The following is a 26,672-nucleotide window of genomic DNA, read 5'->3' on the forward strand; positions in this document are numbered from 1 at the left end:
CTCTCCATTCCATTTTTATTTTGGCAGGTTGTTTGTCTGCAAAGCACCCTGCTGGTAGCTCTCTGCTGGTTTTTAGCTAACTCGGAAAAACAAACCTTCTTTGGCATGTATAATTGGCATCAGTCACATCTTCCTCCCCAACTTGCTTGCAGAGGAAGGCAAGTTTGAGGAAATGCAGACAGAGACAAGACAACAGTTCTCAGCCTAAGACCAGGGGAAAATCTAAAAAACACAGGCAGAATTTGGAACAAGGTCTTTGAAGAAGGGGAGATTTTGGGCCTCCTACACTTCAGGAAGGGCTAAGCAAATAGGACTCTGTTGAAATGCAGATGAGAGGCTGCAGACCCATCAGATTAATCACTGCCAAAATCTCTTCTCATCATCACAAGAGTAGCAATTAGGGATGAAATACAGAGGATTAAATTGTGGGAGGAAAGAAAAGGAACAGAATTCTTTAGGTAAAGTGGTACTGACAAACCAGAGCTGAGAACTGAAACGCAATCTCAGATCCCACATTTGGGGGAGAGGCAAGAAAGAGACAGAGAAAGAACAAGAGGGCAGGGTCGGGGGAGAGAACAGGAAGGAAAGTATAATATAAGGCTGTAATATAAGCTCTGTAAAAAGAAAATAGCCTATTATTCAAGCTCACCCCTCATCAGACACACCTGTGATCCTTCATGCAAACTTTGTGCTTGAAGAGACTCTAATAGAGTATTTTGTTGTTGTTTGGTTGGTTGGTTGGTTGGTTAGTTGGGGTTTATTTGTAGCAATGACCATAGACCAAATAAGTTAAAGGGCACTGGAGTACTTGTTAAAAAACAAAGTGTAGGGGCCAGGTGGTGGTGCACCCAGTTGAGTGTACATGTTAGAGTACACAAGGACCTGGGTTCAAGCTCCCAGTCCCCACCTACATAGGAAGCAGCTTTGCGAGCAGTGAAGCAGGGCTATGTGTGTCTTTCTCTCTCCCTCTCTATCTGCCCCTTCCCTCTTGATTTCTCTGTGTCTACTCAGTAAATAAATAAATAAGTACAGTGTAAGTGTCTAAGTCTTTAATATTAAAGGGTGTTGAAGCTAGGGCTAAGGATCTCTCAGTTGAGTACATACCCAGGTTATTTCTGTGTGCACAGGACTGTGTGAGAGCCACCCTAATTAATATCTGTGAATTGCTATCTCAATATAGTTTTGCTTTGCATTTCTCTTCCTTTTTTTTAGGTTATCTTTAGTTACTTACTGGGTAGAGACAGCCAGAAATAGAGAAGGAAGGGAGAGAGACAGAGACGCCTTCACCACTCACAAAGGGAACTGGATGGCTTGAACTTGGGTCCTTGCACATTGTAACATGTAAACTCAACCAGGTGCACAACCACCTGTCCCCCCTCCATTTCTCTAATGATAAGTTGTGGTGGCAAGCATCTATCTCATTTAATACACCTTTCAGCATTTATGCACCTGTACTTTTTCAAGATGTATTTGTATCTTGTATGAGAGAAAGCATCTAGCCCAAGAAATCCCTTTCTCTGAATCTACTGAGATAATCACATGGTTTGAGAATTTCATTGTGTTAATGTGGTGAATCACATTTATTGATTTATATACATTGAGCCAGGCTTACATCTCCTGGGATACATCCTACTTGGCTGTGGTGGTATACACTCTATTTAATGTACTACTGTAGCAGGGTTGCCAGGATTTTGTTCAATATCTAACCATCATTCGCACAGTGAAAAGAGTTGTTAGGGAGGTCTGGGAACAAGGTGAAGTTTGCTTGATTTGTTCAAGAAACTGGGAGGAGTCATGTTTGACTGCAGCACAGAAAACAGGGGCTCAGGATCCAGATCTTGTATTATTCAGGGTCTTCAGCAGAATTGGGGTTTAGCAAAATGGAAAACCTTGATTTTTGTCATCATCGGACTTAACTACTCTGCATTTATTTTTACTGATAAAGAGAAAGGAAAAGAAACCACAGTAACAATACTACCTTCAACACGGTAGGGACCAGGCTCAAGTCTGGGCCATGCACATATCAAAGCTTTTAAGTGACAGGACTGTGATCCAATATTTACCTCTGCAGAAAAATTCTAGTGGGCTAGGGAGAAAGCATAATGGCTATACAAAAGACTTTAATGCCTGAGTCTCAGAGGTCCCAGGTTCAATTCCCAGCACCACCATGAGCCACAGTGCTATAGTCTCTCTCCCTCTCCCTCTCTCTTTCTACACACACACACACACACACACACACACACACACACACACAGAGAGAGAGAGAGACTTTCTCAACATTCTTCTCCTTAAAATGAAATAAAAATATTTTAAAAGATAGAACTAAAAAGTTTCAAGCAATTGCCTTTAAAAAAATGAAAGAAGAGATTCTGATGATAGTGTAGATTTGAGTTGATGGAATTAAAAGATGTCTGTTTATGTACACTGAGGAAAGGAGGTGTCAAGATTAACTCTGGGGGAGTTGGGCAGTGACCCACTGGGTTAATCCCACATAGTACTAAGTGCAAGGACCCATGCAAGGATCCCAGGTTGAGCCCCTAGCTCCCTACCTGCAGGGAGAGTCACCTCACAAGCAGTGTAGCAGGTCTGCAGGTATCTTTCTCTCCACCTCTCTATCTTCCTCTTTCCTCTCAATTTCTCTCTGTTTTATCCACTAAAATGGGGGAGGAGGGGTGGCCACCGGAAGCAATGGATTCATAGTACCAGCACTGAACCCAATCAATAACCCTGGAGGCACTATGCAACTACTACCCAAACACTCATCTATAAACTCTGGAGATGGAAAATGTTGAGCCTGCAAGGAAATGAAACTCATGCAAGTGACAACAAGTCAGCCTAGGGGGTATGGATCCACCTGCCAATGTCCATGTCCAGTGGAGAAGCAATTACAGAAGCCAGACCTTGCACCTTCTTCAGCCCCCAATGCTCCTGGGTCCATACTCCCAGAGGGATAAAGACAGAAAAGCTTTCAAGGGAGGGGACGGGATGTGGGGTTCAGGTGGTAGGAATTGTGTGGAACTGTACCTCTCATCCTATGGTCTTGTGACTATTTCCATTTTATTAATAAATAAATAAATAAATATAATGACTCTGGCATTCTGTGCTATAAACTAGATAAATAACAATGACTTTCTTTAATACCAGGAACAGTGAAGGAGACTCAGTATGTGGGTGAAGATCACAAGTTAGACTTGAACTTGTTGTGATTAAGGAGCCTAGAACACACTGGCATGAAATTTTAAGAAGGCAGCCACAGTTACAAGCTATGATTGACGCTGACTAGCCAGATGAGTATCAGCAGATCAGAGACCCAGAGACAACAAAGAAGGATGGATGCAGGGAAAATTTAGAAATACAGGGCTTTGCTGGCTCTTAGTTTGACTGAATGCTGACATGTAAAATCTAGGTTAACTAAACGCCCATCAACAGCTAACTTCATAAAGAAACTATAAGATATATACTCAATGAAATACCATTCTGCAATTTAAAAAGATGATGGGGGGGCTGGGTGGTAGTGCACTTATTTGAGTTCATGTTACCATGTTCTATGAACTAGGTTCAAGCCCCCAGGCCCACCTGTAGGGGCAAAACTTCACAAGCAATAATACAATACTTCAGGTTCCTCTCTTTATCTCTCCCTCTCTATCTCTCTATCCTCTCTCAATTTCTCTCTGTCTCTATCCAATAAATAAAAAAATAAAATATTTTAAAAATAAAAATAAATGGTGCTACTGTATCCTTTTGGACAAAATGAATGGGACTGGAAGTGATTAGTAAAATAAGAATTGAAAGACAACTACCACACGGTTTGCCCATCTGTGGAATACAGATAAAGTGTATGGAGTTGCAAAAGCAAATAAAAATAAGACCACTAAACTGTCTCTCAGACTTTAAGAGAGCTATCATTAGTAAAAGACAGATAATGGTTAGGGTGAAGAGGAACAACTGAGAGACTGAGAAACTGTGATGCTTCCAAGTTCAAAGAGAGCTTGGCTACAAAGTGGGGAGTGGATGCTGCTTGCAGATCAAGGTGGTTCCCTTTGAGAAAGAGGTGAGGGGAAGAGGGAGACAGAGAGACAGTGAAACTTCCCCACTGCAGGTGGAAACCAAGGGCTTTAACCCTGGTTATCATACAAGGTAACGTGTCCTCTACTGGGTGTACCACTCATGGACCCTGCAGTTATGTGCACACGTATCCATAAACTATTGCAAAATATATACCTGAAAGCAGGACTACACTAGAGTTTGCAGTGAGTACCTCCCTAACACTTCCTCTCCACTATTCCAAGCTTGGGATCCATGATTGCTCAACAAATTGTTTGGCTTCATATGTTAACTCTGTTTTCAATCACCAGGTTCCAGATGCCACCAGGATGCTGGCTAGGCTTCCCTGGATTGAAGACCCCACCAATGTGTCCTGGAGCTCAGCTTCCCCAGAGTCACACCCTACTAGGGAAAGAGAGAGGCAGACTGGGGGTATGGACCGACCAGTCAACGCCCATGTTCAGCGGGGAAGCAATTACAGAAGCCAGACCTTCTACCTTCTGCATCCCTCAACGACCCTGGGTCCATGCTCCCAGAGGGATAGAGAATGGGAAAGCTATCAGGGGAGGGGGTGGGTTATGGGGATTGGGTGTTGGGAATTGTGTGGAGTTGTACCCCTCCTACCTTATGCTTTTGTTCACTAATCCTTTCTTAAATAAAAAATTAAAAAAAAAAAAAAAAACATTTTCTGAGACTATCCTCTTGTCTCTCATGTGTTTTTTGGTTCACACAGGTGCACTCCCATCATTCATGCGAATGCTTATTCTGATGTTATTCTCTGGATGAAAAAGTTGGTGAGGCTGTGGTGAAATCCTTCATGTCCTAGACCCTAGCACCTCAAAAACAGTTCTATTGAGAACAAAGTTTGGAGGAGGAATGGCCAGGAGATACCAGAAAAGACTGATCTTAATTCTATGAAAGTACTTTGTTTTTCCAAAGAGCTGTGAGGCTGTTTAGAGCCATGTGGGAAAGATTCTACTATCTACAAAACGAAGACCCCCAACTCTTCATCTGCACTATTCGAGCCTTTAGTTTCATGATTAGTCAACAATCTGTTTGGCTTTATATTAACTCTTTTTTTCAGCCACCAGGTTCCAGATGCTAACATGATGCCAACTGGACTTCCCTGGGCAGATGACCCACCAATGTGTCCTGAAGCCCCACTTCCCCAGAGCCTCACCACACTAGGAAAAGAAAAAGAAGCTGGACATGTGGATGGACCTTTCAATGCCCAAGTTCAGCAGGGAAGCAATTTCAGAAGCCAGACCTTCCAACATCTGTACCCCATGATAACCCTGGGTCCATACTCCCAGAGAGATAAAGAATAAGAAAGCTATCAGGCAAGGGGATGGGGTATGGAGTACTGGTGGTGGAAATTGTATGGAACTGTACCCCTCTTATCCTATGTTTTTGTCAGTGTTTCCTTTTTATAAATAAAAATTTTAAAAAGAAGGGGACACTAAATGTTATTGCAATCTAAGGAAAAACAGTGGACTGCTGCTCAGGAGAGCTAAGAGAGGTTTGCAGAGAAGAGAATATGTGTCCTGGTTCTTCAGTTAGCCTGGTGCACTCATGCAGGATGTTACCATTAAACAGTTAAGGGCTTAGAATAAACTAGCTGAAGCTCTCATGTCTGTATTGTTAGAGACACAGTAAGGAAAGGGCTTGTCCAGGATCAGTAGTCTGCCAGGTCCATCATTAAAAAAAAAAAGAAAGAAAAAGAAAGAAAGAAAGAAAGAAAGAAAGAAAGAAAGAAAGAAAGAAAGAAAGAAAAGAAAAGAAAAAACACCATAAACTGTGTTAAACAAGAGAACCTTAATTTCTCACGCTTTCTGAGAGCTGCAGGCTGAGTGGCAAGATGGCAGCAGAAAGGGCCCCTCTGAGGGCTATTCCAGTTACACAAATACGTCTTTCTACATCCTCACATGGTCTCCCCTCTGTGGGTCTGCATCTGTGGAATCTCTCTACAATGCAAGCTCCTCAGGTCGTCAAAACAGCTCACTTGGATAGTTCACTGCTTTGCCATATGCACAACCCATGTTCAAGCCCAGCCCCCACTTCACTGAAGAAAGCTTCTGTGCCATACCATGACCATGGAATACATATGTATCATATATATTCATCTTCTTGTGAGGACACCAGTCAGAGCAGATCCTGGTTCACTTAGCTGACCTAGTCATTTTATTGATTGTCTGGTATTGATTATAGCACCACAAACTTGCTGATGCATAATTTCACCACTGCTGGGTCTACTTCTCATTCATTACCTTTAGGGAAGGAGAAAGACAACAGTGCTGGGACTCCTCCCAGTGCCATAGCACTCCCATGCGGTGCCAGGGACAGGACATGACCTCCAGGGACCTGACCTACAGGCTGAGGTAGACTGCGCCCCCAGTCCTCATCATGTTACAGATCCTATCTCCAAATATCATCACATGATGAAGCTCTGGGGATTTAACATCAGCATATAAATACTAGGATGTCAGAAACATTGTGATGTGTTTTTCTATGTATTGATTTGCAAAAATGTGTCATGACTTTTACAACTGCCAAATAAATGCAGGGGAAGAAGAGATATGATTCATTCCATTAATACCCATGAGCTTCTGGAAATAAGAAAAAGAGGGAACAAGTCCCACATCTGTTATCCTAAATCATTGCTCTCTTGTCATTATACCTCAGCAGTGGGTTGCAAGTTATGCCTGAGCCAGGAACTTTTTAGAAAGAGAGCCGTGAATCCATAGTGCCAGTATCAAGCCCCAGCAATAATCTTGGAGGCAAAAAAAAGTAATTTTTAAGGTGCAAGCCCCCGTTCCCACCTGCAAGAGAGATGCTTCATAAAACATGAAGCAGGTCTGCTGATGTCTTTCTCCCTCCCTCTCCATAGCCCCCTCCCCTCTCAATTTATCCATACTATAAAATAATATATGAAGTAGGTATATAAAATAATATATTGCAGGGGGTCAGGTAGTAGCGCAGCAGGTTGAGCTGCTTTACACATGGTGTAAAGCACAAGAACTGGCATAAGGATCCCAGTTCGAGCCACCAGCTCCCCACCTGCAGGGGGGTCACTTCACAGGTGGTGAAGCAAGTCTGCAGGTGTCTGTCTTTCTCTCCCCCTCTCTTCATTTCTCTCTGTCCTATCCAACAACAATTACATCAATAACAACAATAATAATAATAACCAAAACAACAATAAAACAAGGGCAATAAAAAGGGGGAAAAGATGTATGTACTACAATGTTCATAGCAGCACAATTCATAATAGCTAAAACCGGGAAGCAACCCAGGTGCCCAAAACAGATGACTGGCTCAGAAAGCTGTGGTATATATATACAATGGAATACTATGCAGCTACTAAGAACAATGAACTCAACTTCTCTGACCCATCTTGGTCAGAGCTAGAAGGAATTATGTTAAGTGAGCTAAGTCAGAAAGATAAAGATGAGTATGGGATGATCCCACTCATCAACAGAAGTTGAGAAAGAATATCAGAAAGGGAAACTAAAAGCAGGATCTGACTAAATTGAAAGTAGGGCACCAAAGTAAAAACCCTGTGGTGAGGGGGAGGATGGACATGCAGCTTCCTGGGCTGGCAGGGGGGTGTGGGGGTAGGGATGGTTGGGTGAGATGGGACACAATCTTTTGGTGGTGGAAATGGTGTTTGTGTACACACCTATTAAATTATAGTCATATAAATTACTATCTAATTAATATGAGAGGGGGAAATTTGATTGTATGTCTAACAAAGGGACTTTTCAAAGTTAACCCAATTACCAAATAATGTGATGATAACAGTATCTATCCATTGTCTTCTTGAACCCTAAGACAGCAGGAACCTCACATTTCCACTATAGAGCCTAAATTTCCTCCAGTCCTGGGACCCTAGGGTAGGGCCCAATTTCCCGTATGCTTCTCCCAATTCTTATCAAATAATATTGCATCCACTGATCGCAACCTAATCAATGCAACGAGTGCCACCCCAGCATGTTTCACTTCAGACTGTGTCCAGAGACTTCAGGTGTGGAATGATAACGCTTCAGCTTCATTACTCGGGTGAGAACTTTCCTTTCATAGTATTCTCTAACTCCATTCCAGGTGGTTCACTTCCTAACAAAGTCCCAAAACCTAGATATAGACAAACATAGACAGGTTCCAGGAGGTAGAGCATATGTCCACACGTATCCATAAACCAGGGCAAATATATACCTGAAAGCAGTAGTACACTAGAGTTTGCAGTGAGTACCCCCAACACTTTATCTCCACTATTCCATCCTTTGGGTCCATGATTCTTCAACAATTTGTTTGGCTTTGTATGTTAACTCTCTCTTCAGCCCCCAGGTTCCAGATGCCATCAGGATGCCAGCCAGGCTTCCCTGGACTGAAGACCCCACTAATGTGTCCTGGAGCTCCGCTTCCCCAGAGACCCACCCTACTAGGGAAAGAGAGAGGCAGAATGGGATTATGGATCGACCAGTCACCACCCATGTTCAGCGGGGAAGCAATTACAGAAGCCAGACCTTCCACCTTCTGAATCCACAACGACCCTGGGTCCATGCTCCCAGAGGGATAGAGAATGGGAAAGCTAGTGGGGAGGGGACGGGATAGAGATTGGGTGGTGGGAATTGTGTGGAGTTGTACCCGCCATCCTATGATTTTGTTAATGTCTCCTTTCTTAAATAAATAAAAAGGGGGGGGGTAATAGCCTCCAGGAGCAGTGGATTCATGGTGCAGGCACCGAACACCCAGCAATAACCCTGGAGGAAAAAATAATAATAATAATATATTGTAAAGATAGGCTCCAGGAATGGTAGATTTATAGTGCTGGCCCTGAGCCCCAGCAATAATCCTGGTACAATTTAAAAAAATAATTTTGGAAAGCATCAATAGGATGAGAAAGGACTTCATCAATGGCCATTCTGAAATTTCATTCAATTTATTTTGGGTAGTGAGAGTGAAAGAAACCACAGGAACATTAAGGTTCCTCAGTGCTGTGGGGTCCAGTTTCAAGCCTGGGTTGTGCACGTGGCACATCAGCGGACTGCCCAAGTGAGCTACTTTGCCACCCCCTATAAGTTTAGCATGGTTCACACACCCCTCCAAAAACAGACCACAGTACTTAGCAGGCTTGAACACACATTTTCTCCTTGAATAGAAATTTTACTTGGTCGAAAGCCTCATGTTGATCTTTAGAGGAGGGCTTTGTAGAAAGGTAATAAAGACTGTAAATGGAAATCATCTCAACCAAATTTGTCATGTTACATTCTGTTCACACTATTCTTTGAGTAAAGAAATACTTAAATAGATTTTTTTAAACCTTTTATTTTATTTTCCCTTTTTTTGCCTTTGTTATTTTTATTGTTGCTGTAGTTGTTATTGTTGTTGTTACTGATGTCATCGTTGTTAGATAGGACAGAGATAAATGGAGAGAGAAGGGGAAGACAGAAGGGGGAGAGAATGATAGACAGCTGCAGACTTGCTTCACTGCCTGTGAAGTGACTCCCCTGAAGGTGGGTAAAGAGATTTTTAAAGTATGTATTTTCCGGCTCCACAGCTTGTGATGTGAATGATAAATAAAATTACATTTTTCTGTATAATATTTTACAATAATGATGGAAAACACTGATGTTTCTTTCCAGGGGAAATTTAAAGTACCATCCATTTTTATATAACACTAGTTTTTATGCCCGCTTTATTTCTCACATATTGGCATGGATTTTCATAGCATTCTCCAAATTGATAACATGTGATGATCTTTTCTCAAACCACATGTATAAATAACCTTAATGGCATGAATGCAGGCAGTGCCATTGTATGAATTATCCTAAATTCCTGATAGTGACAAAAAGTTTATGAGAAAGGAACAGTCATATTTGATTTAAATTTAATCTTACAGAAGAAATCCAGGGCCCAAGAGCTTGCTCACCAGGTCAGTTCCATGTTTTTCCATGTCTGTGGCCCAGGCTTGAAGCCTGGAACTACATGGGTAGAGCTCTGGGCCAGAGGTAAGCTCAGTGCTGTGGTCTGTCTCTCTCTCTTTCTCTCTCTCTCTCTCTCTTCATATATATATATATATATATGGATAGTGGTAAAAGTGAGCTTGTAAAAGGCCCAGTGATGAACAAAAATTTAAAAATACTATACTTATTCCACAAAAAAAACCTAGAAATTAATGCAAGAACTCAAACAGATGTTAGTACACCCACGTTCATAGCAGCATTATTCACAAAAGGAACAAGTAACTTGAGTTTTCATCATCACCACCAGACTAATAGATAAAGAAAATGCAGAACACTGTATACAAATAAATAGAAAACCTAAATAATATTAGGGAAAGAGTCTGAGAAAAGGATTTAAAATAGAGTTCATTGTCTAAGAACTGGGGTTCTTAGAAGTGGTGACCTAAGAAGTTTCTAGGAAAGACCGGACACCAGGTGATTATTTCTGTTGCTACCGCCGCTGCTGTCATCACCACTGCTCATGATCATTATTTTACCTTTAAATTCTTTTTTTCTGCTCTTGCCAAATGCTTTGGCTCCAAGTTTCCTATGTGTATCTATTTGATATAAATGTATATATTTATTTATTCTAGTTGTCAATTGTTAAAAAATAAATGCCGAAGATTTAGCCCCATGTCTCTCCCAAAAAAATAAAGTAGAGTTCATTGTTAACAAGGGCATTTAAAATGGAGCTAGCGGTGATTAAGCTAGTGTGAATTTTGCATGTACCCACTCCAAGACACATTAACTTCCAAAATCACATGTGCTTAAAAATACCACCAACATTCCATAAGTAGAAATAACTGAGGGTAGCTAGCAGCAAACTTTTATGCTTGGTATTATTAGTATGGTAATGCTGTACTTGCTAGCCAACACTGTTCTAGCAGTTTCCAAAATGGAAAAGTGTTTGGGTTTTGTTTTGTTTTTCTCTCTTTGTTTGCTTGTTTTGCCTTTGTGAGCTCTAATCCTTTCCTAGACCACTAGAACACATGTGAAGAAAGTAACATGAAAGTATCTTCCAAGTTATAATCCTTAAAGCTCTGAATTGGTATGTTTTTCTTTTTCAGCTTGATATGGTCTTAGTTTCTTTTTTTTATTTTTATTTTTTTATTTATAAAAAAGGAAACACTGACAAAAAACATAAGAGAGCAAGTGAGCTGCCTAAGACCACCCCAAAAGAAATTTACAAAGCACACAGATATGTGGAAATTTGATAACATAATCTTAAATAACCACTGGACAGTCAACAGCTGTAGAGCAGCCCATTAACTCCTTGATAAAATGATTAATAACAACAACAAAAAAAAAACTACTGTACCACAGAAGAAGTCAGAAATTTAGAAAATACTTTGAGGGGCTAGGTGGTGACACACCTGGTTAAGCACAAACATCATTGTGTGCAAGGACCTGGGTTCAAGCCCCTGGTCCCAAGCCCCTGGTCCTCACTTGCAGGAGAAAGCTTCATGAGTGTTGGAACTAGGCTTCAGGTATCTCTCTTTCTCACTCCCTCTCTACCTCCCCCTCCCCTCTCAATTTCTGGCTGTCTCTATCCAATAAGTAAATAAAGATAATAAAAAATATTTTAAATATAAAATACTTTTATATGACTACAAGTGAGAAAAGCAGCATATAGGATTGTAAGTATTACTAAATCAGTTCTAAGGTGGTAACAAAGAGTTGTAAATGCTGGTTTAAAAGAAAAGAGATCCCAAGTTGATAATGTAAACTTCTACCATAAGCTAATGGGAGAAAAAAAGGCAAATTCATTCCTAACCATGAGGAAGGAATAAAGTAATTTAAATTTTAAATGGAACTAAAAAATTAATATAATCAAGAAAATCAGTTAAACAAAAAGATGATTCAAAAAGTCTGGCAAAATTGACAGCCCTCAAACTAGAGTGCCAAGAAAGAAAAAAAAGGCAAAATTGCTAGAATCATAAATGAAAGCAGGAGTGCCAGAATAGACCCTGCATAAATGTAGATGTTATGACTGCTAGGAAAAAAAAAAAGGCAAAAAAAAAATCCAGCAATAAATGAGAAGCCTCACATGAAGTGGAAAGTTTCCTAGAAAAACACAAAACGTCAAAACTGAATTAAGAAGTAGGAGGCAGGGAGTGAGACTCAGTGGGTTAAGCACACATGGCACAAAGTGGAAGGACCAGCATAAGAGTCCTGGTTTGAGCCTCCGGCTCCCACCTGCAGTGCAGTTGCTTCACAGGTGGTGAAGCAAGTCTGCAGGTGTCTATTTTTCTCTCATCCTCTCTGTCTTCCCCTCCTCTCTCCATTTCTCTCTGTCTTATCCAACAACAATGACATCAATAACAACAATAATAATAACTACAACAATAAAAACAAGGGCAACAAAAGGGAGTAAATAAATAAATAAGTATTTAAAAAGAATTATTTAAAAACAAAAAGAAGTAGGAGGCAATTTGGAATAGAAGTCTAACAAGTATTGGGATTAACTGACTCATTTCAAAAAATGACCCACAGAGAAAAAATTAGACGCAGATAGTGTCACCAGTAAACACTACCAAACATTTAAAGGAGTTCAAACATTTATTCACTAATAGTTCCAAAGAGTACAAGAGGGAAGAATATAACCCAACTCATTCTACTATGTGAGAATTAAACACAACAATGTACTAACACTGATGATGGGTTGTAAAGAAACTAAAACCCAGTGTTTTATACACTTTACATGGGCAACTTTTATACTAGTATTTATTTATTTATTTGTTTGTTTATTTATTTATTTATTTATAGGCAGGTTGTGGGGATGTGGTGCAGCTTGGCAGGGCTTGACCTGAAAGGTGAGTCTGTCCTGGTAAGTCTCTCTCTCTCACTCTACGGAGGGGTTGAGGAAAAGGGGGGACACATGAACCTCAAAAGGTTGGCAGCCATTTAATTCTTCCCTGCCTCACAAAAACATCCTGCATCTTCCCACCTCCAGGAGCCCGGCATTCCTTAAAACATTAAGCCTGCTCTACCCTGCATTCCATGATACTATGGCCTGTCCTTTTATTATCTACATATAAATCTTCTGCTTTGTCTTACAAATGACTAAAGGTCTCCTTCCTAATTCCCTGCATGGTATTGCTGATCCTACCAGTTGAACCCCTAGCAACAGTTGTTGGGGAGGTCCATACCATTCCTTGCCCCCTTTGCCTTTCTCCACCTCTTTCCTAACCATGAATGCTACTGTCAAGCCACTTCCATTTCTGTCTTGTCTCTGCCGTGTCCCAACCTGGAGGAGGGTGGGCGTGCAGACCAAGAGGCTGACATAGGCCATTGCAGTTTGAGCCATGTGGCTTAACCAGGTACGCTACCACCTGACTCTGGGGCACTCGAATGAATAAAGATTTGAATTGTCCTGCCTCCATGAGCTTGGTTCCTGGGTCATCTCTCTCTCTCGTGTGATACTAGCCTGACATTTATTTATTTATTTATTTATTTTTGCCTCCAGAGTTAGTGCTGGGGCTCGGTGCCTGCACTATCTACTCACTGCTCCTGGAGGCCATTTTTCCCATTTTGTTGCCCTTGTTGTTGTTGTTATCAATGTTATTGCTGTTGCTATTGTTGGATAGGACAGAGAGAAATCGAGAGAAAAGGAGAAGACAGAGAGAGGCAGAGAAAGATAGATACCTGAAGGCCTGCTCCACTGCTTATGAAGCGATGCCCCTGTAGGTGGGGAGCCAGAGGCTCGAACTGGGATCTTTACATCGGTCCTTGAACTTTGCATCATGAGTGCTTAACTCGCTTTTCTACTGCCCAGCCCCCTATAGTAGTATTTTTAAAATGTTTTATTATATTATTAGATAGAGACACAGATAAATCATGAGAGAAAGTGTAAATAGAAAGAGTGAAGCTTCTCCTAAATGGGTGGTTTTTTTTAATATTTTATTTTACTGAGAGAGAGAGATGCCAGAACACTGCTGAGCTCTAGCTGATGGTGGTGCTGGGGAGTGAACCTGGGAGCTCAGAGCCTTGGGCATGAAAGTCTTTTGCAGAACCAGCATGCTGTCTCCCCAGTTCAAATTTCATAGTGTGTGAACTGAATTTCAGTAAAACTTAAAAGAGGATATGCCCAACATAATTAATCATTAGAGAAAATCTAGTTAAAACCACAGTGAGAAACCACACTCCACATTTACACAATGCCTTTAAGTGATATTTTTTACTAAACCTGACAACACAAAGGGGAAGTAAGAGCAGGAGGATATTGCTTTGCTGGTGAAAACGCAGTTTGGCAAACACCTGTTACAAACAGGGGAACTTAATTAATTTCAGTTATCTACCTTGTGTTCTGAGGGAATTTTCATTCTTTTATTTTTTTCTTCTTTTTAATAGAGAGAACTTGAGAAAGAAAGGGGAGGTAAAGAAGAAGAAAGAACGACACATATAGCAAAACTTCACTACTCATGAAGTTGTCCCCACCCCCTGAAGGGAATCAGGACTTGAACCCAGGTCCCCTTGCATGTGGTAATGTGCATGCTCTACCCAGCACCCCACAATCATCCTCCAGTTCCTCTGCATGGTGCACAGCTGCTAATAAATGCAGTAGGGACTGGATTGACAGGCGTGGCAGTCACAAGCCTGAAAACTTAAGTTTGGATTCTGTCTGAGAAATGATGCCTCTGCACTGGTGACTACCCATGAACCTCTAGCACCACACTTTGGTGTTGAAGGGGCAGAGACTGAAAGAGCAAGGCTCACATCAGATTTTTCTCCACTTAGCCTCTTCCCAGCAAAGTTCTTGCACACAACAGACATGCCACAAATACAACTGGATCCATTTACTTATGAAGCAGGTAAAATAAAATCAGTCATTTTAATTACTCTGACTATATATACAGATGACTTGCTTAAATAATAAAATAAGTCCTGATGAACCCATATTTCTGACCATAAACCACCTTATTTCATCCATGTTAGGATAAAATGCTAAGCATTCTACCTCTGGGCCCTCCCCTTCTCCATTTACTGATACCCACTCAGTCTCATTCATTTATTGTCTCAACAACCTTTAAAGCAAGAGGCATTGAATGAGGCAGATGATGTTACATCTCCAGCAGAAATGCAAAGGCTTTCTGGACAAAGAGGTCTCATGTTGATTTGCAATGATGCACTGTGGGCTGTCACTCTGGGTACCCTGCCTCCCTGGTGGTTGGGTGACAGAAGTCAGAGCGACCCCCTGGGAATCCTAGGGTGGCTCTGATGTCAAGAGCAACATGCGTGGAGAGGCAAGAAACATGCCAGACTCATCCAGCTCCTAGAGAGGTCTCAGAGAAGTGGGTGGCTCATTTATTGAGAGAGAAAGCAAGCAGATATACCCATTGCACAGGGAGAAGGTTATGGTAATCATTAACTCAAACACAAAGCAACACAATGCATAGTCACATTTTGACCTACAAACTATTTAATCACAAATGAAAGGTTACCATACAAGATTTGATCACTTGATGTGGTCTGGGGCCCATCAGCGTTGGAGCCTATGTGACCTCTTCATCCCTGCATATCTGAGCTCACATTCTGTGGTCATCAGTAGGAACATTCCAAGCTGCCCCAATATCAAGACCCATCTTCCTCAGATGTAGCATAGAGTATGTTGTCCAGCCTCCCTTCAGAGGATGGAACATTCTGTATCATTATTGATCCACAATAGGTCCTATGGGGCCCCACAAAGGGGTCTATTGTGTTGTTCTTGATAGAGATGACTGGTAACAATGAAGATAGGGATTTATAGAAGGTCTAGGCCCATCATGTCATTTGCGAATATCAGGACTCCCCAAATAGGGCCCCAGCTGATGGGGTAGCCTGATAGTGACTAAAGAGTCATCATTAAATTATGCCAGTCTCTTGCCCTTATTCAGCTTTTTCAGTCCCTGCTTTGATAAGAATAGCTTGGGAGTGAGTGAGGGAAATATAATAGGAAGTAGGTGAGGAGGTTATCTAAGTCTAAGTAGACAGTATTTCACTATGAACTTGATACTGACTCACTGTAGACTATTGTGTACTTTTGCTTTCAGGTATAAATTTTGCCCTACTTTATGGATACATGTGAACATCTGCTCTATCTCATAGGACCTGGTCTATATCTAGGTTTTGGGTCTTTGTTAGGAAGTGAGCCACCCGGAATGGAATTATAGCATACTATGAAAGGAAAGCTTTCACCTGAGTAATGAGGGTGAAGGGTTGACATACCATGCCTGACATCTCTGAACACAGTCTGAAGTGAAGCATACTGAGGTGGTACTCACTGCATTGATTAAATTAGAATTGGTGGAAGCAATATCTTTTAGCATGAATTGAGAGAAGCATGCAAGAAAGTGAGTCCCACCCTAGAGGTTCCAGGACTAGGGGAAATATAGACCTATAGAGGAAGTGGGACCACATCAAATCGATGGAGTTTACAGCCAAAATATTCATACCCCTTTCCCATATTAGGGAGCTAATCTCTTCCCTGATCCAGCTTTCTGGTCCTTTTTATAGCCATGACATCATCTCCCCAGACAATAACTTGGATCCACCTACATATCAGAATTCAGGCTCAGGGGAAAAAAGAAAAAGGAAAAAAAAACTAATATAGCCATAGGACCTTTGGAATATAACTAAGATATACCTACTAGCTATCTACAAAATGGAGAAGCCCCACTCCCACTCTTCATCTGCATTATTCCAGCTTTTAGGTTCATGATTGTGCAACAATTTATTTGGCTTTGTATGTTAACTCTCTTTTTAGCCACCAGGTTCTAGATGCTAGCATGATGCTGACCAGACTTCCCTGGACAAACAACCCCAACAATGTGTCCTAGAGCTCCACTTCCCCCGAACACTGCCCCACTAGGGAAAGAAAGAGGCAGGCTAGGAGTATGGATCGACTTGTCAACGCCTATGTTCAGTGGGGAAGCAATTACAGAAGCCAGACCTTCAACCTTCTGCATCCCACAATGACCTTGGGTCCATACTCCCAGAGGGTTAAAGAATAGAAAAGCTATCAGGAGAGGGGATGGGATATGGAGTTCTGGTGGTGGGAATTTTTTGGAGTTATAACCCTCTTATCCTATGGCTTTGTCAATGCTTCCTTTTTATAAATAATAATAATAATAATAATAATAATATTTTATCTCAAGCTCACAATGCAGTTTTCCCCTGGGGGTAAATTATAGGCACTTCAGAGGAGGGGGAAGGAAAGGGGCAGTTGAGTAACAGGACACTTGCGGTGGTTTTCAAGTTTGGCTATACATAATGAACAGTAATTCATGGGAGAAGAGGGGCATTTGCAGAAAGCATTCTCATTCAGAGAAGCCATCCTCTGTCATTAGTTCAGGAGGTCAGGAGAACCTGCCATTGTCTTGACCCTGAGCGGGGAGAATCTGGGGTCAACCCAATTGGACCTCATGGAAACAGTGGCCTGGACTTCCCAAGCAGTGGGCCCACTCTCCAACAATGCACAGCTGAAACTCACATGGTGCCATCAATATAATGCAGTGACACTTTAAACACTCAAGAAGGGCAAATACATAGACAGTACTTACAGAAGTCAGGAGTGCTCTCTGCAGGCCTGTGGGCCTCTAGCTCCAACTCTGGCTCCGAGGCAATGTCAGGTTGTTTTGTGGAATCTTGCAAAAGCATCAGAAACACCTATTTGAAACATGCAAAATGGCAATGCATTATTTTACATACTTTTTGACAATGTACTTCACTTACATATATATATATATATATATATATATATATATATATATATATATATATATATATATTACTGGGGGATCAATGGGTTGCACTAAGTACAGTTGTTGGTACATGTGGAAAATTTTTCATTTCATCCCATCCTAAGTCCTCCTCCACCATTGTGCACCAGGACTTGAACCCCCACTCCCACCCCCATGGAGTTCTTTACTTTGGTGAAATACACAAAACCCAGTCCAGGTTCTGCTTTGTGTTTCCCTTTCTGTTCTTATTTCTCAACGTTTTTCCATGAGTAAAATCATCCCATACTCATCCTTCTCTTTCTTTCTTTTCCTTTTTTTTTTTTTGCCTCCAGGGGTTATAGCTGGTGCTCACTGCCTGCACTATGAATCCACTACTCCTGTCACCAGTTTTTTTTTCTATTTTTTAATAGGACAGAGAGAAATTGAGGGGGAAGGGGAAGATAGAGGAGGAAAGAGAAAGATAGACACCTGCAGACCTGCTTCACTGTTTGTGAAGCAAACCCTCTGCAAGTGGGGAGCAGGGGGCTCAAAATGGGATCCTTAAGCAGGTCCTTTTGCTTTGCACTATGTGTACTTAGCCCAGTGCACAACCACCAGACCCCCTTATCCTTCTCTTTCTGGCATATCTCAGTTAACATAATTCTTTCAAGCTCCATCTAAGATGAAGTGAAGAAGGTAAATTCATCATTCTTTATAGCTGAATTGCATTCCATTGTTTCACTTCTTTTATCAAAGTAATTTTGAGTTTAACCAGAGTACACAAAATTACAAGTTGTCAGGACTATTTTCATACCCAAACATATTAAGTCACCATACCCTCCTTCATAGTTCTGCCACCCCCGCCCAGTCACTTTACTTCTCATGGAGTCCAATAGACTATCTGCTTACATTATCATCATCCTCATCACCACTGCCATTATCATTAACACTGACACTTCTTCATTTATTTTTTTGCCTCAATTACCCAACTTAAAACAATATGCATCGAGTACACATCATTCAGTCACTCATTTAACTAGTATAAACTCTAAGGCTACCTAGATGGAGGCAAGCTGTCTGCAGGATGTGAGATAAGTGAACCCTAGACATAGACCTCAGGCACTCACATTCGGGCAGAGAGTGGCCAGCACTGCCGGTGGCAGCAGGCAGGAAGAGAGCAGGTCAAGGCAGATTCCAAGAACACAGATCACCCAGTTCTTCAGAGTTTGCAGCTCACTCTATTAGTGGCTTGGAGATCTAGGGACGGGGCCAGCAGGAGGCTCACTGGTAAAGTGCACTTGTTACTGTGCAGGGGTCACCACATGCGACCACACGGTCTCTCTCTACCTTTCTGTCACTCACCCTCTATGTAAGGAAAAGAAAAGAAAGTAAAGAAAAGAAAAGGAAAGAAAAGAAAATAGGAGAAAGGAAAAGAAGAGAAAAGAAAAGAAAAGAAAAGAAAAGAAAAGAAAAGAAAAGAAAAGAAAATAGAAGAATGGTGGCCAGCCATGTCCACATCCAGCAGAGGAGCAATTACAGAAGCCAGAACTCCCACTGTAGCCCAAGAAGGAATTTTGGTCCATACTCCCAGAGGGATAAAGAATAGGGCAATTTCCAATGGAGGGAATGGGACACAGAACTCTGGTGGTGGGAACTTACACTCTTGTAAATCAATATTAAATCACAAATTAAAAGAAAAATGGTAGCTAGGAACAGTGGATCCCTGAATCCCAGTGATAACCCCAGTGGCAAAAAATATGTAATTAAACTAAAAAGTTGGCCTGGAGCAGTGAAACCCCTGGTGATAACAAAGAGAAAAGAAAATTAAGATATGCATCAGACAACAAACTTGCAATATCCCAGGCTCACTTCTTTCTGTTGCTATTTTGATTTTATTTTATTTGTTATGAAAAGTGGGTTACAAGATTACTCTGTAATCTTACAACCTCACCCCACAACCAGCACCAAGGGTCTGTGTCCCTATCCTCCTGCCTCCTAAAGACAGCATAACCACAATTTGCACTGCCTTAGAAACAGATTGGTTTGTTTGTTTCTATGTTTGTTTGCTTGTTTGAAAGACCATGTATTTCAGGTCTGTAGATGCCACAGATGAGTAAAATCAGTTTCATTAAGGTGGAGACTAGAGCACATGTGGAAACTATTTGATACTCTCCATGCGCTGTGGTGCAACAATTACCTGGTACAGACCAGATCATTAAAGCAGCCTGTCTTGGCATCACAAATGAATTGCAGCTGAAAGCAAGAGTCTCACCCACATTTGTTTCAATCCAAGGAGGGGGTCTCACTCAGCAGTGTGGTGGGAGGAGGCTAGGTGAAGGGAGACACAGGGCCATGAAACCTCCACGGAAGGGGAGGCCTGGATTTGGGGAGTCTGTCCCCTAAATAAATACTGGAGAGAAAAGGGATGATCTGGTCTGTATACCCGAACACTCCATCAAGTAGCTCATCTCTGGATCTCAACAATCAAGCCAGCTTTCTTTAGACACAGAACTCACTGCCCATAATGGATAAGCCTGTCTTTGGCCCTAGGTGTTGAATGAATGTGAATCCTTGTGAACTGTAATGTGTGTATTCAACCAGGTGCATGACTGACTGGCCCTTTAACTTTCTTTCTTTCAATTATTTTTTTATTTGTGATTACAGTGGGTTACAAGATTATAAGATTACAGATTACAGTGTACAGTTCTACACCACACTCATCTCCAAAGTTCACATGTGTTTTTAGGTAACCAAAAGAGAGGAACAGAGAAGAGACTTCCAGAAGTGGGGCTACAGAGTAGCATCACCTGCATTTCTCTCCTCTCCTTGGTCAACTTGTAATATCAAAATATAACACCTGGGACCACATCAAGACAGGACTAGAATTACTTTGGGAACCCATCAAATCACCAGAGCATCCAGAGACCACAACTTTGCTCAGAACTTCAGCTCAACCAAGTTGAGAAACTTCTCTAAAGAACAAGGAATATCAAAAACCACCTGAGACAGCAACAAGAGGAGGGTGGGACTACTTTGGGAACCTACCAAGTCAACCGTGAGTGAAAACATATGTGGCTCATGGGCAGAGAGGAGCCTAAAGAGAGATTCCTGAAGCTAAAGCCCATATATACTCCTGAACAACTGGTAATAGTCTGGCAGTTTTCCAGTTGAGGAGCCACCTCCAGTCTGTTTTACCAACAAAAATACTGCTGAGGGAGGAGAGGACTCCCCTAAGACTCACCATTTGCAACTGCCCTCAGAGGCTGCAACAGCAGGGGGGAAGTCCTGTGCTGACATCAGGAGGCAGAGAACTGACCAGGAAACTCAGGAGAATATCTACACCTAGTGGTCTAGTGGTGGGGCTGTATAGTGGGAGCCTTTCCACATTGTTCTCCTGATGAGAACATGTTGAATAATTACCTCAAGAGCTATAGACTATAAATAGGGCTTGTTTGGAAACTCACAGGGCCCAGCAGTGCTGCCCAGATTGGCAGAGAAGCTGAATTGAGCCCTAAACTTTGGATCCTTGGGGTGTGAGAGTTGCTTTGCATAACCACTGTGCTATCTCCCCCCCTGATTTATCTCTTGGTCAGGAGTGAGTTATTAAGCTAAAAAACCTACTTAAGATAAAAAGCCCTCAAGCTACTATAGCCTACAGGGAAGAAAAGAACAAAAGGAAAAGGACAAAGAAAAAAAAAGAGAGAAAAAAAAAGCCACTGTGCTTCAACACAAGGATTGAGATAACATTAAAAGAACTGTTAATTTCCACAACTGCGAACTCTTTAAGTACCTTACTTAGACACAAGTCAGTCCAGGCCTGAAAACTGCTGAGAGAAGGACCTCATAACACACTATAATAATGGTTAAACCAAGGAGAAATACTGGAGAAATGAAACAGGACAAAAGTCCAGCTAAACCCCCCCCCAAAGGTAGAAATACAGAAGAAGGAGATCAACATCCAAATGCTAGCTGAGGAATTAGTCACAGGGGTGAGAAGAGAGTTTGAAAGAATTGTCATCAGAAATGCAGAAAAAAACAAATGAGTCTCTGAAAGAAAGCACTGACTAGAGGTAACTAAAGAGCTGAAAGCTGAAATAGCTAAACTAAGAGCACAACTAGCTGAACAAGCTCATACAATATCAGAACAGGCTAAAAAAATAGATGAGTTACAGAAAACAACAGAGGGGAGAGAGAATAGAACAAATAAGACAGAAAGTAGAATCAGCAAGATTGAGGATGAATTAGAGAAAACTAAGAAAGAAGTAAGAGATCTCAAAAAGAGATTAAAAGATACTGAAAACAACACAGACACATATAGATGACTTCAAAAGAACTAATATACACATAGGTCTACCAGAGGAAGAGAGGGAGGAGAAGAAAACATTATTCAGGACATAAAAGCTGAGAACTTCTCTAGTCTAGGCAACATCAAAGACATAAAGGTTCAAGAATCCCAGAGGGTCCCAAACAGAATTAACCCAGAATTAAAAACACTAAGACACATCATATTTAGAATGAAAAGGAATAAGGATAAAGAAAGGATCCTGAAGGTTGCAAGAGAAAAACAAAGAGTAGCAAAGATTAGCAGCAGATTTCTCTACACAAACATGACAGGCCAGAAGAGAATGGCAAGATATCTATCGAGTGCTCAATGAGAAAGGCTTTCAACCAAGACTACTGCATCCTGCTAGACTGTCACTCCGACTAGATGGAGGCATAAGAACCATCTCAGACAAGCACAGCTGAAAGAATCAACTATAACCAAGCCTGCCCTGAAAGATGTTCTGAAAGGTCTCCTATAAACTATCAGATCACCATAAATATGCCATATATCAGAACACTCTAAAAATCTACAATAGTGGCATTAAAATATCTTCAATTTATAATATCAATAAATGTCAATGGCCTGAATTCACCTATTAAAAGGCACATAGCAGGAAGATGGATCAGAAAACACAACCCAACCATATGTTGTCTACAGGAAAGCCACTTAACTCAACAAGACAAACACATACTCAGTGAAAGGACGGATAACTACCATACAAGCCAATGGACCACACAAAAAAGGGCAGGAACAGCTATGCTCATATATGACATTATAGACCTTAAAATAAATAAAATTTTAAAATATAGGGATGGACATTACTTAGTGCTCAGAGGATCAATCAACCAAGAAGACTTAATGATTATCGGCATCTGTGCACCCAAGGAGAGGCCACCTAAATACATCAAACATCTGCCAAAAGAGCTACAGCAATATATTAACACTAACACAATAATAGTAGGGAACCAAAAACCCCACCTTTTCAACTTGACAGATCATCCAGGCAGAAAATCAACAAAGAAATGAGGGAGCTAAACGAAGAGATAGATAAACTAGAACTGTTGGGCATTTTCAGAGTAAAAATGGTGATTTTGCCATTTTCAGCCCATCTTGGATGAAGATTGAAGAAATCATGTTAAGTGAAATAAGTCAGAAACAGAAGGGTAAATATGGGATGATCTCATTCATAGGCAGAAGCTGAAAAACAAGATCAGAAGAGAAAACACTAAGCAGAACTTCGACTGGAATTGGTGTATTGCACCCAAGTAAAAGACTCTGGGGTGGGAGTAGGGGTGGGGAGTTCAGGTCCTGGAAGAGGATGGCAGAGCACCTAATGGGTATTGTATTATTGTGTGGAAAAGTGAGAAATGTTATGCATGTACAAACCATTGTAGTTACTATTGAATGTAAAACACTAATCTCCCAATAAAGAAATAAAAGAAGAGGGGAACAGAGGTTTTATTTCATTTAGACAGCAATAAACAAAGATGAAATACTGAAAAGAAATTCCATATATATATATATATATATATATATATATATATATAGTTAAGAAAGACTTGCTCTGCAGATATAAATACCTCTTCAAACAAGAAAGAAAGAAAACATAAATAGTCATAAAGGAATTTACATTTTTTATGTAGAAAATAGGGCTTAACCATTGTGGGTTGACTTTTTTCAGCTAAAAAATCAGACAGACAGACACCACAGACCGGAGTCCTCCAGTGTTACATTACCCTTCTGTCTCATACTGAAGGTGCAGACATAGGTTACTGGCATGGCAAAGCAGGCTCATAACCAGCTGAGCTGTCAGACTGGCCTGAGACCCACAAAGAAAATTATTTCACTACAGCCTAAGCATCTCACAACTCAACTCCACTCCACTACCCACTGTTTAATAAGAATCTTGTGGGGATGTAAATTTCCCATGTGGAAAGAAGTCTGGAGAACTCTCAGAAGGCTAGAAATAGGCCTGTTTTATAACCCTGCAATCCCTTTACTGGAGATATATCCTAAGAAGCCAAACACACCCTACCAAAAAGATTTGTGTACACCTATGTTCATAGTAGAACAATTTGTAACAGCCAAAACTGAAAGCAACCCATTCACCCAACAGATGAGTGGCTGGGGAAATTATGGTCTATATACACAATGAATACTTCTCAGCTATTAAGAATGATGAAGTCACCTTCTTCACCTCATCTTGGATGGAACTCAAAGGAATTAAAAGGGAAGGAGGAACATTGCGTAAAATAAGGGATAATCTCACTCATAGATAAATGTTAAGAAATAGGAACAGAAAATGGTAACACAAAGCAGAATTTGGACTGGGTTTGATGTATTGCCCTAAAATAAAGATCTAAGGTAGGTTGGGGTGTCAGTCTTGGTACATGATGGTGGAAGAGAACTTAGGTTGGGGGTTAGGGTGTTTTGCAGAAAACTGAGAAATTTTACACATGAACCAAGTATTGTATTTACTGCAAACCATTAATCCTTCAATTAAAAAAAGTCAAATATTGTTTTGTGTATATGTTTATTGTCACATGAAAAACCATGTACACAAATTACTACTCTTGTTATTTTTCATACTTTCAACTGAGGAGGCTACTAAGTAATTCACATAAGACAAACAGGACCCTCAACAGGCTCCTTTCAGATAAAAGTATCCCAAAAAAAAGTCATTTGCAATCTTTTGTAATGCTTTTGAATGTCACTGGAATTAACTCATAAGTCCCATGTCAAAGGGCAATCTAATGATTGATTGTAAGGGCCAGACTGCTCTTAATCATTTTAAGTAGCTTCTTCATATTAAATGAATAGGAAAAAAATAAGAACTGATGAAGTCAAACCAAAGAGCAACAATAATAACAATATAATTAAAACTAGAGAGAAGGTCTGGGGAAATAGCCCTCTGGGTAGGACACACACCTTACTATGAAGGCCACCTATGTCAAGCCCTGGCACAATATGAAAGGTGTTACATAGAACAGGAGGAATTCTAGTCAGTCAATCTATCTATCTATCTATCTATCTATCTATCTTTCTCCTCTCTCAGAATGAAAAAGTAGCCTGGGGAACTGCTCTAGCTCTGAAGAAAAAAAAAGGCAGAAGAACTGAATTCACAGTTGTACAAAGAATACAGATGAGGAAAAGATTAAAAGATACTGAACACCTCTAAACATCAGAGAAATGAAAGCATATCAAAACACAAGAAGATATCACCTAATAAAAGACTATCTGGGTCCATGTTCCCAGAGGGATAGAGAATGGGAAAACTATCAGGGGAGGGGATGGGATATGGAGATTGGGTGGTGGGAATGGTGTGGAGTTGTACCCCTCCTACCCTATGGTTTTGTTAATTTATCCTTTCTTAAATAAAAAATAAATTAAAAAAGAAGAAAAAAAGACTATCATCAAAAAATAAGAAATAGCAAGTATATAGAAGGAATACAAAGTAATGGAACCCTTATGTACTTACTGCTGCTGGAATTGTAAAATGGTCCAATCACTATGAAAAACAATATGGAGGCTCCTCAGAAAGTTAAAAAGAGAATCATCATATAATCTAGCAAGTCCACTTCTGGGTACATTTGTGAAGGGGAAGCTACTATCTTGAAGAGATAGCTACACTTTCATGTCCATAGTAGAATTATTCATAATAAACAAAATATGGGAACAACTGATAAAATGTCATGTGTGTGTATAAACACATACACAATAACCTCTCATTCAGCTGTAAAATCAGTAGTTCAGACGCGGTAACAAGGGTTGGAGAAATAGGTGAAGGGCTAGCAAATGTGCAATGTTCTGGGACCAGATGAGGCGATTGTGCACCAGGTTAGATGCATATGTCACCACACACAAGAACCCAGATTCAAGCCCCCAATTCCTACTTCTAAGGAGGAAACTTTACAAGCAGTGAAATAGGTCTGGAGGTGTCTCTCTTTATCTCTCCCTATCTTTGCCTCCCCTCGCACTTTCTTTGTGTCCTATCAAATAAGAGAAAGTTTTGGGTTTTTTTTTTTTTTTTTGGGGGGGGGGGAAATGACCACTGGGAGTGGTGAATATGCAGGCATCAAGTCCCAGCAAAACTCCAAGTGGGGAAAAAAATTCCCCCATAAAATAAAGAAGTTCTGAGTATTTAAAGCACAGTTGAAATACTGTGCCATAGATTTGAAAGTTGCTAAGAGGGCAGGTCATAAAACTTCTAATCCCAAAAAGAAAAAAAAAAAGCTGTGTAAGGCAATGTATATTAACTAAATATATGATAACAATCATCTTCCAATATATTTATATATCAAATCACTATGTTTCACACCTGAATCTAATAAAATATTATACATTTGCAAGGACACTAACTTGTGTGGAAATAAATTGTGATTTAACAATAAGACGGGATGAATGCAAATTCTGAGGCATGTCTGCTCTGATTTCAAGGGACAGTAAGTTCACTAGTTTGTGGACTCTTTTTCTGGGGACTTCTGTTAATTTAGAGCTGCAGAGTTTAGGCATTTATGACAGTCATCTGTCACCTCCATGCTGATGGCACTATCAATTCTTCAGGCTGCAGGGCTAAAAAATAAGAGATCCATCCCACTGTTGAGTGGT

The 26,672-nt window shown here is 40.7% G+C and overlaps 1 protein-coding gene across 1 annotated transcript in view; it reads right to left on the reverse strand.

Annotated features, from left to right (window-relative positions):
• The window catches only part of ABCA13 (ATP binding cassette subfamily A member 13), a 594,731-nt gene that overhangs the window by 251,359 nt on the left and 316,700 nt on the right, over positions 1-26,672 (reverse strand). The window contains 1 exon segment of the mRNA XM_007524553.2: positions 17,582-17,687. Within this exon segment, the coding sequence (XP_007524615.1) occupies positions 17,582-17,687 (106 nt within the window).

This window comes from Erinaceus europaeus, chromosome 14 (genome assembly GCF_950295315.1).
Source record: "Erinaceus europaeus chromosome 14, mEriEur2.1, whole genome shotgun sequence".
In the NCBI taxonomy this organism is placed as follows: domain Eukaryota; kingdom Metazoa; phylum Chordata; class Mammalia; order Eulipotyphla; family Erinaceidae; genus Erinaceus; species Erinaceus europaeus.